The sequence below is a fragment of the Lagenorhynchus albirostris genome, chromosome 7 (assembly GCF_949774975.1).
Source record: "Lagenorhynchus albirostris chromosome 7, mLagAlb1.1, whole genome shotgun sequence".
Lineage (NCBI taxonomy): Eukaryota > Metazoa > Chordata > Mammalia > Artiodactyla > Delphinidae > Lagenorhynchus > Lagenorhynchus albirostris.
Window position 1 is genome coordinate 8674573 of NC_083101.1, and position 13318 is coordinate 8687890.

Below are 13318 nucleotides of genomic sequence, written 5' to 3' on the forward strand. Positions count from 1 at the left end.
CACTTTCCTGGGGTCTTCCTAAGGATGCTAGAAGATTTCATAGGCTAAAGACAGCACAGTGCGGAAACTGTGTCACCCAACCTCCTCTACACCCCAGAGCACCTACAGGCCAACTGTCGACAGCACCCCTTAAAGGGGCCTTCCCCACAATTCAGAGTCACCCTGGAGGCCAGCAGGGCTGGCAGACACTTGCCTGCACTGTAGCCCATCCACCCCATGACGACTGAACTGCCAGGTGGGAAATTTTCTCTTCGTCCCAACCAGCCTTAGACTCCGGGATCTCTTGCTTGCTGGCGAGAAGTTCCTACTGAGCGAAATTCATACACATCCCAAAGTAGGTTCCCCGCCAGGAGCAACGGCACCTATGTGTCCAGTATTTCCTGTGAGCATCCTCCCTGTAGAGCTGGGGAACCTGAGGCTCGGAGAGCTTGAGAGACATGCCCAAGGTCCTTGAGAGAGCAGGCGGCCCTGACCTCAGCCCTGGCCACCCCTCCACCCCACAACGCTGCTGACAGTGTCCAGAGGTCACGACGACCTCTCTGCAGAGGCACATTCAGAACTTCAGAGACCACGGCTCATCACGGAGCCCACCCCTCCTGCAGAGACTCAGGGACACGCAGCTTCCCTGGGCCACCTCTCCCCTCGTTGGACACGACTCAGGCCTCGCAGCCTCCTCAGGTCCCAGGACCCCCCTTGAGGGCCCACGGTGGTCCTCTTCACCCAATGTCCTCGGCTTTTGCTGAACCATTGCCTCTACCAGAAGCCACCCATGAACCCCCAGTCTGACTCGGGTCCCCCTGCTGGGCTTTCCCGTCTCGTCCTCTTCATGACCCCCTGTGCACCTGGCATCGTGGATTGAATCTCTGTCTCCCACCTGGTCCGTCCGTGAGCTGTGACCGGCCCCCTGATGCAGCTCGACCTCCCCAGGAAGGAGGGTGAACAGCTCTGCTTCTGAGGAGGCTGGTGCATTTTCCTCTCCTGCTCCCTTACCCTCTCCCACCAGAGGGGCTTCCTCCAAGGACCCCTCTGCCTCCTAGTCTCTCTGCCACCCATAGTTTGGCCTGTCTGTCACATGAGAAGGCCATTCTGCACAGCCTGGCAACGTCAGACTAGAGCAGAAGGATGGCTGAGTATTTCGGAATGAACTTTGTGACGTGCTTTCATATTTCACCCCTTAAAAAGTGACCAGGAAACATTTCTGATTACACCCTCTTTTCGAAAGTTAAATGTTGTTTTTTTCCTGGGTGAAAAAGAAACATTTACCCATTGTAGAAAATCTGGAGAATACAGAAAAAGAAAATAAAGAAAGTCTCTCCGTAACTCTACAAGCAGAGACAACCAAGAGGAATGATATTATGTACCTTCATACACACACACATATGTGTTCACCCCCATCACCCACTTCGCTCTCTGTAAAAACCTCATTTAAAATGTTTAACTCCTAGGCTGAGGTTCTTGTTCTCACTTCAGTGCCAGCGCAGGCGTAAAGCAGCAGCTGTTACCTCTTACCGACAGGCCCGACTAACGCTCCCGGCTCCCCGTGCCATTTCTGAGGAGGCTGAGGCTTGCTTGAGGCCAGCCTGGTGCAGCGTCCACAGTTCCCACATTCCACTTCATCCAGGATGCACTGAAAATGCCTTTCCGGGGCCACCTCCCTGCCTCCCTGGGAAAGCAGATGTGACACAGGGCTCTCCTGCCTTCGTCCCACTCCCAGGACCAGGTGAGAAAACACCAGGTCAGGGACGTGAGGGGTGTCCCACCCTTGCCCCCGCCCCAGAGACTCCAGCCTCTGGCTCCCCAGGGCCCTGACCCAGGACCACCACTCTGTCCTCATTCTGGCCTCTGAAGACAGGGAGGGTCTTTGGGGGCCGCCTGGGGGCTGAGAAATGACCAGCACTGCCCAGGGTCTGGCCGCCTCAGGGCTCCCGTCTCTTCCCGTCCCTCCTCAGCCCACGGGCCCTGTGACCTGCTGAGGCAGAGCTGGATTAGGGACAGGAGGGTGAGAGCAGCGGCAGAAGGCCCAGCAGGAACAGTGGCTGGCTGCGGCCACTCCGCCAGGGCAGCCGGGCGGGTCCCGGGACGCTGGGGGCTCCAAAGCGGGTGCTCTTTAAGGCTGGCCACTTCAGGAACCACTGGGCACAGCCTGAGCTCCGGCTGCCACCCAAGGACGCCTGGGGGCCACAGGGCTGAAACGTCCAGGGGAGTGAATCAGGGAAGGCAAACTTGCAAGATGGGCCACACGATCCCACCCTTGGCCAGACAACGAGAACCGTCCTACCTGCCTGTTCACAGCAGCACAAAGGCTGACTATGATGTGCCCCGAGACCAACAGAGGGGTGTGTGCTGGCGGCTGGGTCACTGGCCTGGGCCTCCCGGCCCTGCGTGCTGGTGTCTGGCTCCATGTCTCTTCCTGGCCAAGGCCAAGCTTGTCACCAGGGCTGGGGGGCTGGTGGGCAAGTCAGTTGAAGGTTGTGGCCTGTAAGCTTCAGGGCTGTGGGGCAAGGTGCTGCCCCCCTCTCCCAGCCTGGCCTCTGGGGACTGGAACAGACAGGACCTCTTCCTCTGTGGGGACTGGCCCAGTCCTCTCCTGCACCCTTGTCTCTGGTTCTGACGCTACCGTCCACCCATGCACGTGTAAAGATGCAGGGAGAGCGGGTTCTTACAGCGTTTGCTGGGAACAGCGGGCAGGGGGTCTGGGAGGGGAGGTTCCTTGGGGGCAGCTGCTGGTCTCTGGGGCCAGGAAGAGTGAGGCCCGGCTCCCGGGGAAGAGGGAATCTGTTCCCCTTCAGTGAGCAGGGGCAACGTGGCATGGGGGAGGCCGGCGTGGACGGAGGTCCCGTGGGCCTGGGCTCTGGGCGGGCGGAGGTTAGGAATAAGGAGGCCCAGGCAGCAACAGGACCTGTGGTCACTGAACTGTGAGAGAAACGAGTAACATTTTACAAAGATGTTAAAGTGTGTGAGATAAATCCCCTCCAAGTCTCCCGTGGGGTCTTCAGGAAAGTCTAGAACGCTCACATGCTTTTGAGGGAGTGGACTCTTTCTGGGGGACATGAGAAGAGGCCAGTGCAGGATGGAAATGGAGACTGGAGGCTGGGCCGCGGGAGCTGGAGGCCGAGGGGCAGCTGGCGTCTGGACCGTCAGGACCGCCCTGGGTCTCGGAAGGTGCCAGAGGGGACATCCTAGCCCCGCCGGCATCCTCCAAAGCAGGTGGTCTCCTGTTCCCTTCCGCAAGAAGGGGCCGGACTGGGAGCTGGGTCCCGAGGAGGTGAGGGACAGGCCATTCTCCTGGAGGCGGGGCTGGACACCTGCACAGGCCAGCTGTCTGTGAGACCAGTGCTTGCCAGAAAGCCCACCCAGAGTCCTGTTAGAGACATTCAGATGGAGAGCGGGTCTAATGCTAGATCCTAAGTGAAAGAGACAGAAGAGACACGCTACAGCGTTTGGTGTTCCCCCTGAGTGGAGCACAGCACCGTCTCCCTGAGCGGGAGTTCTCTCACCACCTTCCTCCCTGGCAGCTCTGATCTCAGTCGCGGGTGGTTAGTAGGAACCGTATCTGCCACCTTCAGTGACTGGCAAGGTGTCTGGCAGGGAGCAACGCTTAATAAACAGCTTTGAATGAATGAGTGAACGAGTGAACGAAGGAATGAACGAGTGAACACGAGGAATGGATGAGTGAACGAAGGAATGAACGAGTGAACACGAGGAATGGATGAGTGAACGAGGGAACGAACGAGTGAACACGAGGAATGGATGAGTGAACGCAGGAACGAACGAGTGATCACGAGGAATGGATGAGTGAACGAAGGAACGAACGAGCCATGAGCAGGTCCAGGTGTGGATACTATCCAGGATCCACGTCCTCTCGTCGGCCCGTGGTTGGGGAGGTGCTGGATTGCCCGTAAGCCCCCTTCCTCAGGGCTGCCCCAGGAGTCCCCTGACCGGTGCTGAGAAGAGTCAAACTTCTGCTCATCAGATCCAGAGTCTGCCCTGTGCCTGTTTGGCTCTCACCCCTCCCTGGGGCGGGCAGGGAGAGGGCAGTGGGGCCCGTTTGCCTGTGCTCCCCAAATCAGAGCAAACATCCCTCCAGGAGGCCTGCGGCGGGACAGAGGGAGGAGCTCCGAGGGCTCAGGGCGTCATCCCTCCCCCTCTTTAGCCCCCTACCTAGGGTTTCACGAGGACAGATGGACTGGCTGACCGACGTGGGGCCAGCCCCTGCAGTGTCGCAGCGGCTCTGGACGAGGCATGGTGGTGATGAGGTGGGCGCCATGATCGGGGGAGGTGGACGTGGGTCAGCTCTGCCCACCAGGGGCGGGTGAGGCAGGACCGCCACGTCACCTCTCCACGCCTTGCTGTCCACAGGCACGAAACAGGGACATTTTACGAGTAACCACCACGTAGCTAGGTCTGAGGATTGGGAGAGACCAAGACAGTGCCTGGTACACAGGGAGTGCTCAGCAAAGATCACTTACCCCACATGACAGCACTCTGCCCTGTAGGGACGGCCGGATTCACCCCTCCTCTGGTCATTTATGATTGTGGAGGCTGAGGAGACAGGCGGCTTCAACACCAGCGGAGGAGTGTGTGTATATGTGAGAGGCATGTATGCCTGCACTGTGAATGTACACCCAAATCTGTGTGAGCGTACGTGGGTGTGCATGTGCATATGTGTACATACACACGTACGCAGAGGGTGTAGCGTGTGTGCGTGTGTGTCCGTGTGAGTGTGTGTGCCTGTGCACACAGGCTAGTGGAAGGGCTACTCTGAGGGACGGTGCAGACCTGCCTCTGCATCACTGGGTCTCCCTGGCTCCCCTCAGAACTTAAGTCGCCATGATGCCCTTCACCTTCGGCGGCGCCTAGGCTGTGGGAGCTCCCCGTGCAGAGTCCCTGTCTTCCCAGAGCCCACCTGGTGCCTGGCGCAGAGGAAGCGGCAGCAAGTGGAGTAGGCGCAAGGGGTGAATCCCCGGGGCAGACGGGCGGGCTGCAGGGAGCCCAACCCCGGGCCAGGGTCCCCTTCGTTCACCAGTGCCCAGCATGGCAGGTGTCAGCCCAAAGGCCCGAGGCCACGGGGGTGCAGCGCACTCAGACGCCACCAGGCGGAGCCACAAGCCCGTCTCCAGACGAGGCCCGTTCTCAGGCGTCTAGTTTCCAGAACCCTCATTTCAGACCAAATCTGCACCCAGGTCTCCTCGGGCGCTGGCCTCAGACTCCCGGGCCAGCTCTGGACCAGGTGATGCGCGGGGCTGCCCGAGCAGGGGCTGGGACGCCCGTCCCATGCCCATCCTGCCCAGCGGCCTTCCTGCCTCGGCAGCCCCGCCCGTGGGCTGCGCACGCTGCCCTGCGGGAGCCACAGGGCAGCCTCACCAGGCTGGGCCGCCGGTGAGGTCGGGGGGCTGGTCTCCAGCTCCCCGGGCCCTGGGCGACCCCCCTGGGAAGGAGGCCGAGCAGAGGCCACACTCACCTTGCCAGCCCTGAAGACATCTCTTCACTAAACTCTGAGCTCTCACTACTGCCTGCAAGAGGAACACAGATGGGTGAGTGCGGCGGCCTCGCAGAAGAGGGGCCACCCGGAGCGGCCCGTTCTCCTGGGTCACCGGGCCCGGGCCCCGAGGTGCACAGACGTGCCGGAGGCAGAGCTTCCTGACCCCGTGGCTGTCAGCGTGGCTCGACTTCTTTGCTGCTTCTATTTCTGACTCTCGGCCCATCCCGTCCCGCTGTTTCCTGCCCCTGAGGGTGGGTCCTCCACTCCCTTTCCTGCCCCTGAGGGCTGCAGCTGCCTGCCCACCAGTCCTCTGGGGTCTGGGCCCTTAGGCCTCTGTCTTGGCCTGGCCTGGCTTCACCACCGCCTCCCTTCTGGCCCAAGTAAAACCAGTGTCAAACAGGCCTCACCTGGTGAAGACAGGGGCCAAACGAGCACACTTCTTCCTCCGAAGGTCAGGGCTCGACTAGACGCTGGTCAGGGAGCAGCTGCCTAGCAGCAGACAGAGGCCCCGACGGAGCACCCTTCAGATCCTGGGCAGTGCGCACACAGCGGGGCCCAGCCCTCCCCCAGGCCTGCCCTGTGGCCGACTTGGACTCTCCAAGGCCCGGCTTCAGCCACGAGGACAGCAGACAGATTTTCTCGGAGGGGCCTGGGTTCCACACTCTTTGCCTGGGCTGCCTGCTGACACCACAGCTGGGCAGTGGGAGGGGGAAAAGGAGATCTCAGGTCCCTTGGGAGTTACAGGACGGAGGGGACCAGTTCAGCTCCAGACAGGGCACGTGCACATACGGTAACGTGCTCCCAGCCTTTCAGCTCCAAACGGAAAAACATCTGAGTTTCCCGAGTAGAAGAGCCGAGAACCAAACTGCCTGGTGATCTCCCGCCTGGATACTGGACAGCATTGCGTCTGACTCAGTTTTCTGTCTCAGGAATAGAAAGGCCTGGGCTCAGGCGCAGCTCAGAAAGTTTCCTGGATGTAAAACAGCCGCTCTGCTGCCCAGCTGAATGCTCTGGGGCCAGCATTTCCCAGACCGGTTCCTCAGAACCCCATCCCAGAGGACTCTCCAAGGAAGATGGTTCCTGCCCAGATAACGAGGGAACCTGCAGACTCCGCTGCCTTCTGGGAGACCCACAGAGCCCATAGGCACGTTAAAGTCTCTGGGAAGAGACCTGCCTACGTGGTTTATCCCAGCCTTTCCCCAACACACAGACCCTGAATTCTTTCCCCAAGGCACACCCATGAACCGCAGGCTACACTGTCCTAAGCTGGTATAAACCCCCGACCGGGTCCAAGTGGGATGACCTCCTTCCTGGACAGAAGGCAGACATGGACCTTGCTTGTCACAGATTTTCCAGGAGGTAGGAGACAGCTGCCCCCGGCAGTGGCACTGCCTCGGAGACGGGCCTCATTTCAGGAGGACGTGGGATGTGAGATTCCTGCCAGATTGTCCTGTCCGCACCACCCTCTTCCATCCCATGCCCAGGGGCCCTCCACCCTACAGGCCTCCGACTAACCTGCTGCCAGCCCCAGGAGGGCTCCCTGTTAAGGGAAGTAGACAGACACACAGACTACAGAAGCATGGGCACACTGAAAGGACACAGCCAGCGGAGAGTGCGCTTGTCTGACAGCAGAAATGACCTAGGTGACCTGGTCAGGTGACCTGGACACTGCAGCGGGACAGACCTGTGACCAGAGCTCAACGCCATCCTCAGCTCTGACCCCTCCCCTCCTGGCCCCAGCAGCTCAGTTTCTGTCCTTCCATGGACATAAGCACCATTTCTGGCTGAAGTTCAGACATATGCTTTCATCCCAGATCAGTTTTTTACCCTCCCTCACTCTGGCTTCTCAGTGTGAAGACAGGGGCACAGTGAGCACCTGGTGGCCGCCCCGCTGCGGTCCCTGGGCAGCACCTCCTCCTCTGCCCTACGTGCGGGGGCCGTGGCTCCCCAGGGACGGAGCCCCGCGGGGGCAGCGACCAGGCTTCGGCAGTTGCCGGCCAAGGATGGCGGGTCTCAGGTCCTTGTCCAGCCTGCCTGCCACTCTCAGGGCCACCAGCAGGATGAGGACAAACCCAGGGCATTTCGTGAAGCCTTGGAGGCTGGGAAGCAAAGGCCTCCCTAGCCCTGGTGACGCCTGTGGGGAGCCCCCTCTGCAGGCGGTGAGGGGCCACCGGGTACTGCACGGTGACAGAGACAGACACACGCCGGGCTGTGGCCCACCCGCTGTGGTGTGCAGGCCGGAGACGCTTACCGAGGGCGAGTCCATTGGTGACGGCAGAGGAGGAGGCGAGGGCGAGGCCCCTGCGGGGGCTGCGCGACTCCAGGACGCTGTCGTCCAGCAGGTGCCTCGCTTTCTCCGATGGGAATGTCGCACTTTTACTCTCAACTACACTCAACTGACACATCATACTGGAAAATGGAAAGGAAGAAAGAGGCAAAGCTCCTTATCTAGGGAGTGACAGTGGTTACACCTGCCCTGGCGTCCTGAGCAGACGGCACAGCTGCAGGAGAAAGACCTCCACCCAGAGCCGTGGTCTAAGTCCAGGCTCTGCCCTATCTCCCCATGTGACCTTGGGCAAGTCACATCCTTCTTCTGAGCCTCAGTTTCTCCATCTGTCAAATGGGGCCTCACGATACTTGCCCTGCCTGTCTCCCAGGATGACTGTGAGGCTCAAGTGAGCGGATGGTGCTGCTGAGCCGTGGGGCCACACAAGCGAAGGGACAGTGTGACCCTGCGGTCAGCACGTCTGGTGCTGGAGTCACAAACCTGGTCCAAATCCTCACTCCAGCCTTACTCACCACTGCAAGGTACTTCACCTGTCGAACCTCACCAGCCTCGTTCTTACAATGTGTATCATATAGCGCCTAGCTTGGAGGCCTGCAGGGGCTCAGTGAGAGAATGCTGGACAGGCACGTAGCAGAGCATCCAGCACAGAGCAAGCCCCAAACACTTGGAGAGCAACCCTTTCTCCTCTAGCCTGTGAGTGACTCCAGGGCTGGTCTGGGCTGGTTGAGGCTTGTGTCTTAATGGTGGAAGGAAAGAAGGAAGGAAGGAAGGAAGGAAGGAAGGGAAGGAGGGAGGGAGGGAGGGAGGGAGGAGGGAGGAGGGAAGGGGGGAGGGAAGGGGGAGGGAAGGGGGGAGAGAGGGAGGAAGAGACCCAACTGCTCAGGATTCTGTGCCCGACACCCTGGGGACATGGGCATGGCTGCCCCAGCCATGCTGAGGACCATGCATGTCCCCCAGCTGTCAGCCCCACACAGCTGGGTGAACCAGCAGCAGGCTCACTGCTCTGCAGGCTTTCTGCAACAATTCGCAAGCACCAACAATTCGCAAATACTGAGCCCCAGTACCCAAGCCCCAGTACCCAAGCACCATGAGACACCTAGTGCTCCCTGGATGACAGTCATGGTGTCCACTGGACTCTGGGGTTTTCCACAAGGAGGCACTAACCGAGCTTGGGCAAACCTCCTGGGATCCCTCCACTGTTTCCCTGCCCTTCCCCACATACTTCCTCCCTTGGCTGCCGAGCCCGTGGAACCCTGTCACCAGTTCGCAGGCTGTGCTGCCGCGGATGCCCCCACTCTTCCTGAGCACGTGCCAGGCCTGAGGAGAGGGCACCAGCCCGGGACGCCAAGAGTGCCCATCAGTGACTCCCAGACGGGCGGGGGAGGGTCCGGTGGGCCGGCATTCCCAGCAGCCCTTCAGCCCACGCCCCACGCTCAGCCGTCTAGACCCGGGGAGCAGGGGGTGCTCGCTCAGTCACCCACTTGTTGCCCAGGCTGTGGCTCTTCCTGTGTCTCGGAACTGGGGGCGTGGGGAGGCTGCCAGCCACAGATGCGTCAGGACAGGTGGGCCGCCGGCTGAACCTCGCAGAACTGGAGCCGCCGGCGGGGGCTGTGAACAGAGCAGAGAGAGTGATGGTGGTGCTGCGGAGGCTCAGGGGAGGGGGGCCGGGTTTGGGGGAAGGCACCTGGCCCAGCTGTCATGGGGGGCAAGGTTCTCCCAAGTCCTGTGGGCTTCCACTCACAAGACCCTGACCCCTCCCTCCCTGCTTCCAGGCTGACAACCGACCGTCAGGAGGGCCAGGGTCCTGCTCTGCGTGGTGGCCCCCTGACTGGGCAGCCCTGCTGCTCATACGGGGGAGAGTGCCGTGGACAGACGTGGGGTTGGACGCAGGGCAGGGTTGGACGCAGCATCCTGGCCTGTTTCCCTGCGGTGAGACTCTTCGGGTGGCAGAGCTGAGCCTTAACAGCGTGACTTCTGAGTCCAGGTCGAGGGCCCTTACCCTGTGCCCTTCCACGGCCACTTTCTGTTCTCAACCACACATCCGACAAAAAGGGATGTGTGGAGGGCTTATTGGGGAGCAGCGGATTTAATGAGAGGAAGCACAGCTAGGTAGGCAGGGGTTCAGACCCCTGGCCTCTCAGCTATTGCCTGGGTGACCTTGGACGGGTTACTTCCTCCTGGAGCCTCAGTTTCCTCATCTGAAAGGTGGGAATAATTCACTCACCTGACAGGTGGTTGGGAGGGGTCATGTAGTAATGTGTGCAGAGTTAGCGTTCACTCTGGTTTTATTATGATAATATTACCTTGTCCTCCTCAGCCCCAGTTATGGGGCCAACAGGAGGTCATCAGAGCCAGGGGGTCGGGGCCACAAACCCCACTGAGCCGCACATGCAGAGACGGAGGCAGAATCCTTCATGCTGGCCATGTCCACAGCTATATTTTGTGGGGTGTGGTCTGGGCCACTGTGGTACTCTTTAGTTTCTGTGGCTTGGGAAGGGAGGTGTATAAGGTGTTACGAAGACGGGTTCTTGGACTCTAATCAACAGAAACTGATAAGAGGTCAGACGAGGAATTCAGGCAAGGCTTTACTCGGACTCATGCTCACAGGGGAGCGAAAACAAGTAACAGGTTCCCTTGCTCACTCCCTGAAGGGGGGCGAGCTGGTTCCTTTCGTAGGGTCAGGTCAGGGGCGGATGGGTGGGTCAGGCTGGAGGGGTGGCTTAGGGGGTGTGCCCACCCCTTGGGGGTGCTGTGTGCAGGGATCACGTGTAGTACCCTGCTCAGAAGTGGCAGTTGGGTTTTGGCCTTTTGGTATCTTATTGTTCATAATTTGCCCCAGCTGCCCATGCCCGCAGTTATTTTTAGTCCCTTATAGTTTCTCTGTATCTGTTGCTGGAGGAGACGTTTGTCCAGGTGCAAGCCCTGCAGCAAAGGGCCCCAGGTCCCAGCCTGTCTCAAAGGGACGTGACCCCAGATGCCAACTTAGCCTTAGCTACCTGGGCCAGACACCGGAAGTGGGGGCCAGGGTTTCCACAAAGGGGCTGGGCCACTTCCTGTGGAGCACATCAAACACCCTGCAGACCAAGGGGCTGCTGCCTGGCCGTGCTGGGGAACGTCCTGGAGGGCCTATGAGGCCCGAGGCCATCCAGGACTCCAGATCCTCCACCACAAGATGCTGCAGATCCACAAGTGACCTAAGGGTCCCCATGTCCTCCAGCATGCTTGGTTCATTCTTATTTTAGTGTCCAAAACAATGACCCCTGTCCCCAGCCTGTCCACTGCGGAAAGTCTAGCTCCCCTCTGGCACTTCGGAGGGTTCACAAGGCAAGGAACTCACATCATCTTAAGCTCTGAATTCCTGCTCCCAGCTGCCATCCCACTCCCTGCACCCCCTCCACGCCGCACCCCCCACCCCCATCTTCTCCTTCACTTCCCCAAGTTCCCGCCGCCACACCCTTACTAGGTCTCCGCTGTTCCGTTCAACAGCTATTCCCCAGGAGTCTCCTCCCTCCTTCAGCCCCCTGCACAACTCTTAGACCCCCTCCCCTCCAAAGGATGCCACTCTCCTGCCATGAGAAAACTGTGCTTGTCAAGTTTGATCTTCCTCGCGTCTGGCTCTGCAATTGCCACGTGCACCTCCGTCCACGCCAGCCTACCTGCCAGGCCTGGGGAGCCGGGACCACCTCCCAGCCCTACTGTTCCCTCTGAGAAGTCACCCCCCCCCAACTTTCCCCTTCTCACCACTCAGTCCCCTTCCCCAGCCTGTGCACACACTCGAGTCTCTCATTTGTGAAACGGTCTCGCGGCCCCGGCTCTCCTCCCAGCCCCGGCTCTCCTCCCGGCCAGCCACGCTTCCTCAGACAGAGGCCTGCTCCTCCTTACTCCGTTGTCACCCCCTCGCTCACTCCTCAAGTCGCTGAACCTGGTTTTCATTCCTGATGACATTCCCACTGACCTCCTTTTGGCCTAATCGTTGAACGCTCATCGGCCTCCTCACCAGCACCCTTGGTGTCTGACGCTCGCGATCGCTCGTCGCAAGGCTCTACTTCCTGGGCGTCTGTGACGTCACGTGCTCCCGCTTCTCCCTGTGCCTCTTCAATCGCCGTCAGTCTGCCTCCTCCACGGGCTCCTTATCCTCCAGCAGCTGGTGTTGTCTACCCAGGCCTCCCTCTTTGGCTCCTGGTTTTGATTTGATTTTAACTCAGCAGATCGGCTGATGACGCAAGTCTCTACCGCCTTCCTCTTTTCTGAGCCTGAGACCTACATATCCATCCGTTGGCATGACATCTCCATGTGAACTTTCCTAAGATACCACAAGTTCAGCCAGGGTTGAACCTGGACCCTCCTCCTGTATTTCCAGCCTTGGTTGGAGGCCCTGCTGGCCACTCAGTCACCTGGCCTGGAAGGAGGGGTCGTCTTGGCTTCTTCCAGACGGTGACTGGCTTTGCTCTTCTCACTTGCTGTACACGATCGCCAAGGCCCCTAGGTTTTGTACAACCCCTCCCTGCCCATCTCTCTTGTCAGCGACTGGTCTGGGTCCCACACTTTATCTTCTTCCTGCAACCAGTCTAATCTTCTCAAATCCAACCACCATATAGATTCATGAGTGTTTGATAAATGGAAAGCTGACCATGTCATTTCCTTGCTTGAAATGGTCAGGGGCATGGTGCTCTATCCCTGCCATACCTGGTCATTTCAGCTGATCTTACAATCCTGATGGAAGAATAAAGGGACAAAGTAGCCAAGACAAATCCTAAGAAGAATAGTACAGGACTTGCCCTACCCGGTATCAGACCCGAACACAAAACAGTAGTAATTCAAACAGTCTGGAGTTGGGGCATGGGCAGAGAACTGTTCAGTGAATCAGAAGTGAAAACCTGGACTTGCTTCATGGTGGTGGCGGCATTACAATTCAGAGGGTAGGGAGGCTCTTTTCAGTACGTGGGGCTAGAACCACTGGGTTCCACGTGGAAAAAGATGAAATTAGAGTCCTCCTACCTTATATTATACAAGTGGATTAACGCCATAAATGTGAAAAGCAAAAATGCAAAACTACTGGGAAAAAAACAGACAATCTTTATGACCTTGGGGAAAGGAAAGAAACAAAAGGCATAAACCCTAAAGGAAAAGAAATGAATAAATTTGACTACATTTAAAATTAAACATTTCTGCACCCAAACAAACAAACAAATAAATAAGAGACAGCAAAAGCAATGTTAAAAGGCAAGTTGTAGTCTGGGAGAAGGTATCTGTCACCCACATCACCAGCAAAGGGTTCACGTTCAGATTTATAGAGAACTTCAAATACCAGTAAGAAAGAGACAAACCCACACCCCCAGAAAACTGGCAAAGGAGACAAACGGGGAAATTCACAAAAGAGGAAATGACCCCAATGACCAATAACTATAGGGAAAGATGCCTTAACCTCACTGGTAATAATGGGAATGCAAATTACAGTAAAAACGAGGTACATTTTCACCTCATTAGATTGTAAAAAAATAATTAGCGTGACAATATCAAGTGTTGGCTAGGTGTGGAGAGACAGGAAT

General features: G+C 58.4%; 1 protein-coding gene across 5 annotated transcripts in view; it reads right to left on the reverse strand.

Moving 5' to 3' along the window:
- Nucleotides 1–13318, reverse strand: part of RALGPS1 (Ral GEF with PH domain and SH3 binding motif 1) — a 322342-nt gene that overhangs the window by 15279 nt on the left and 293745 nt on the right. For all 5 annotated transcript variants that reach the window (XM_060154324.1, XM_060154322.1, XM_060154323.1 and 2 more), the window contains 3 exons: nt 9251–9377; nt 7734–7891; nt 5462–5513 (listed from right to left, as the gene is read on the reverse strand). In XM_060154324.1, coding sequence (XP_060010307.1) covers nt 5462–5513; nt 7734–7891; nt 9251–9377 — 337 coding nt within the window. The remainder of the gene's footprint in view (nt 1–5461; nt 5514–7733; nt 7892–9250; nt 9378–13318) is intronic.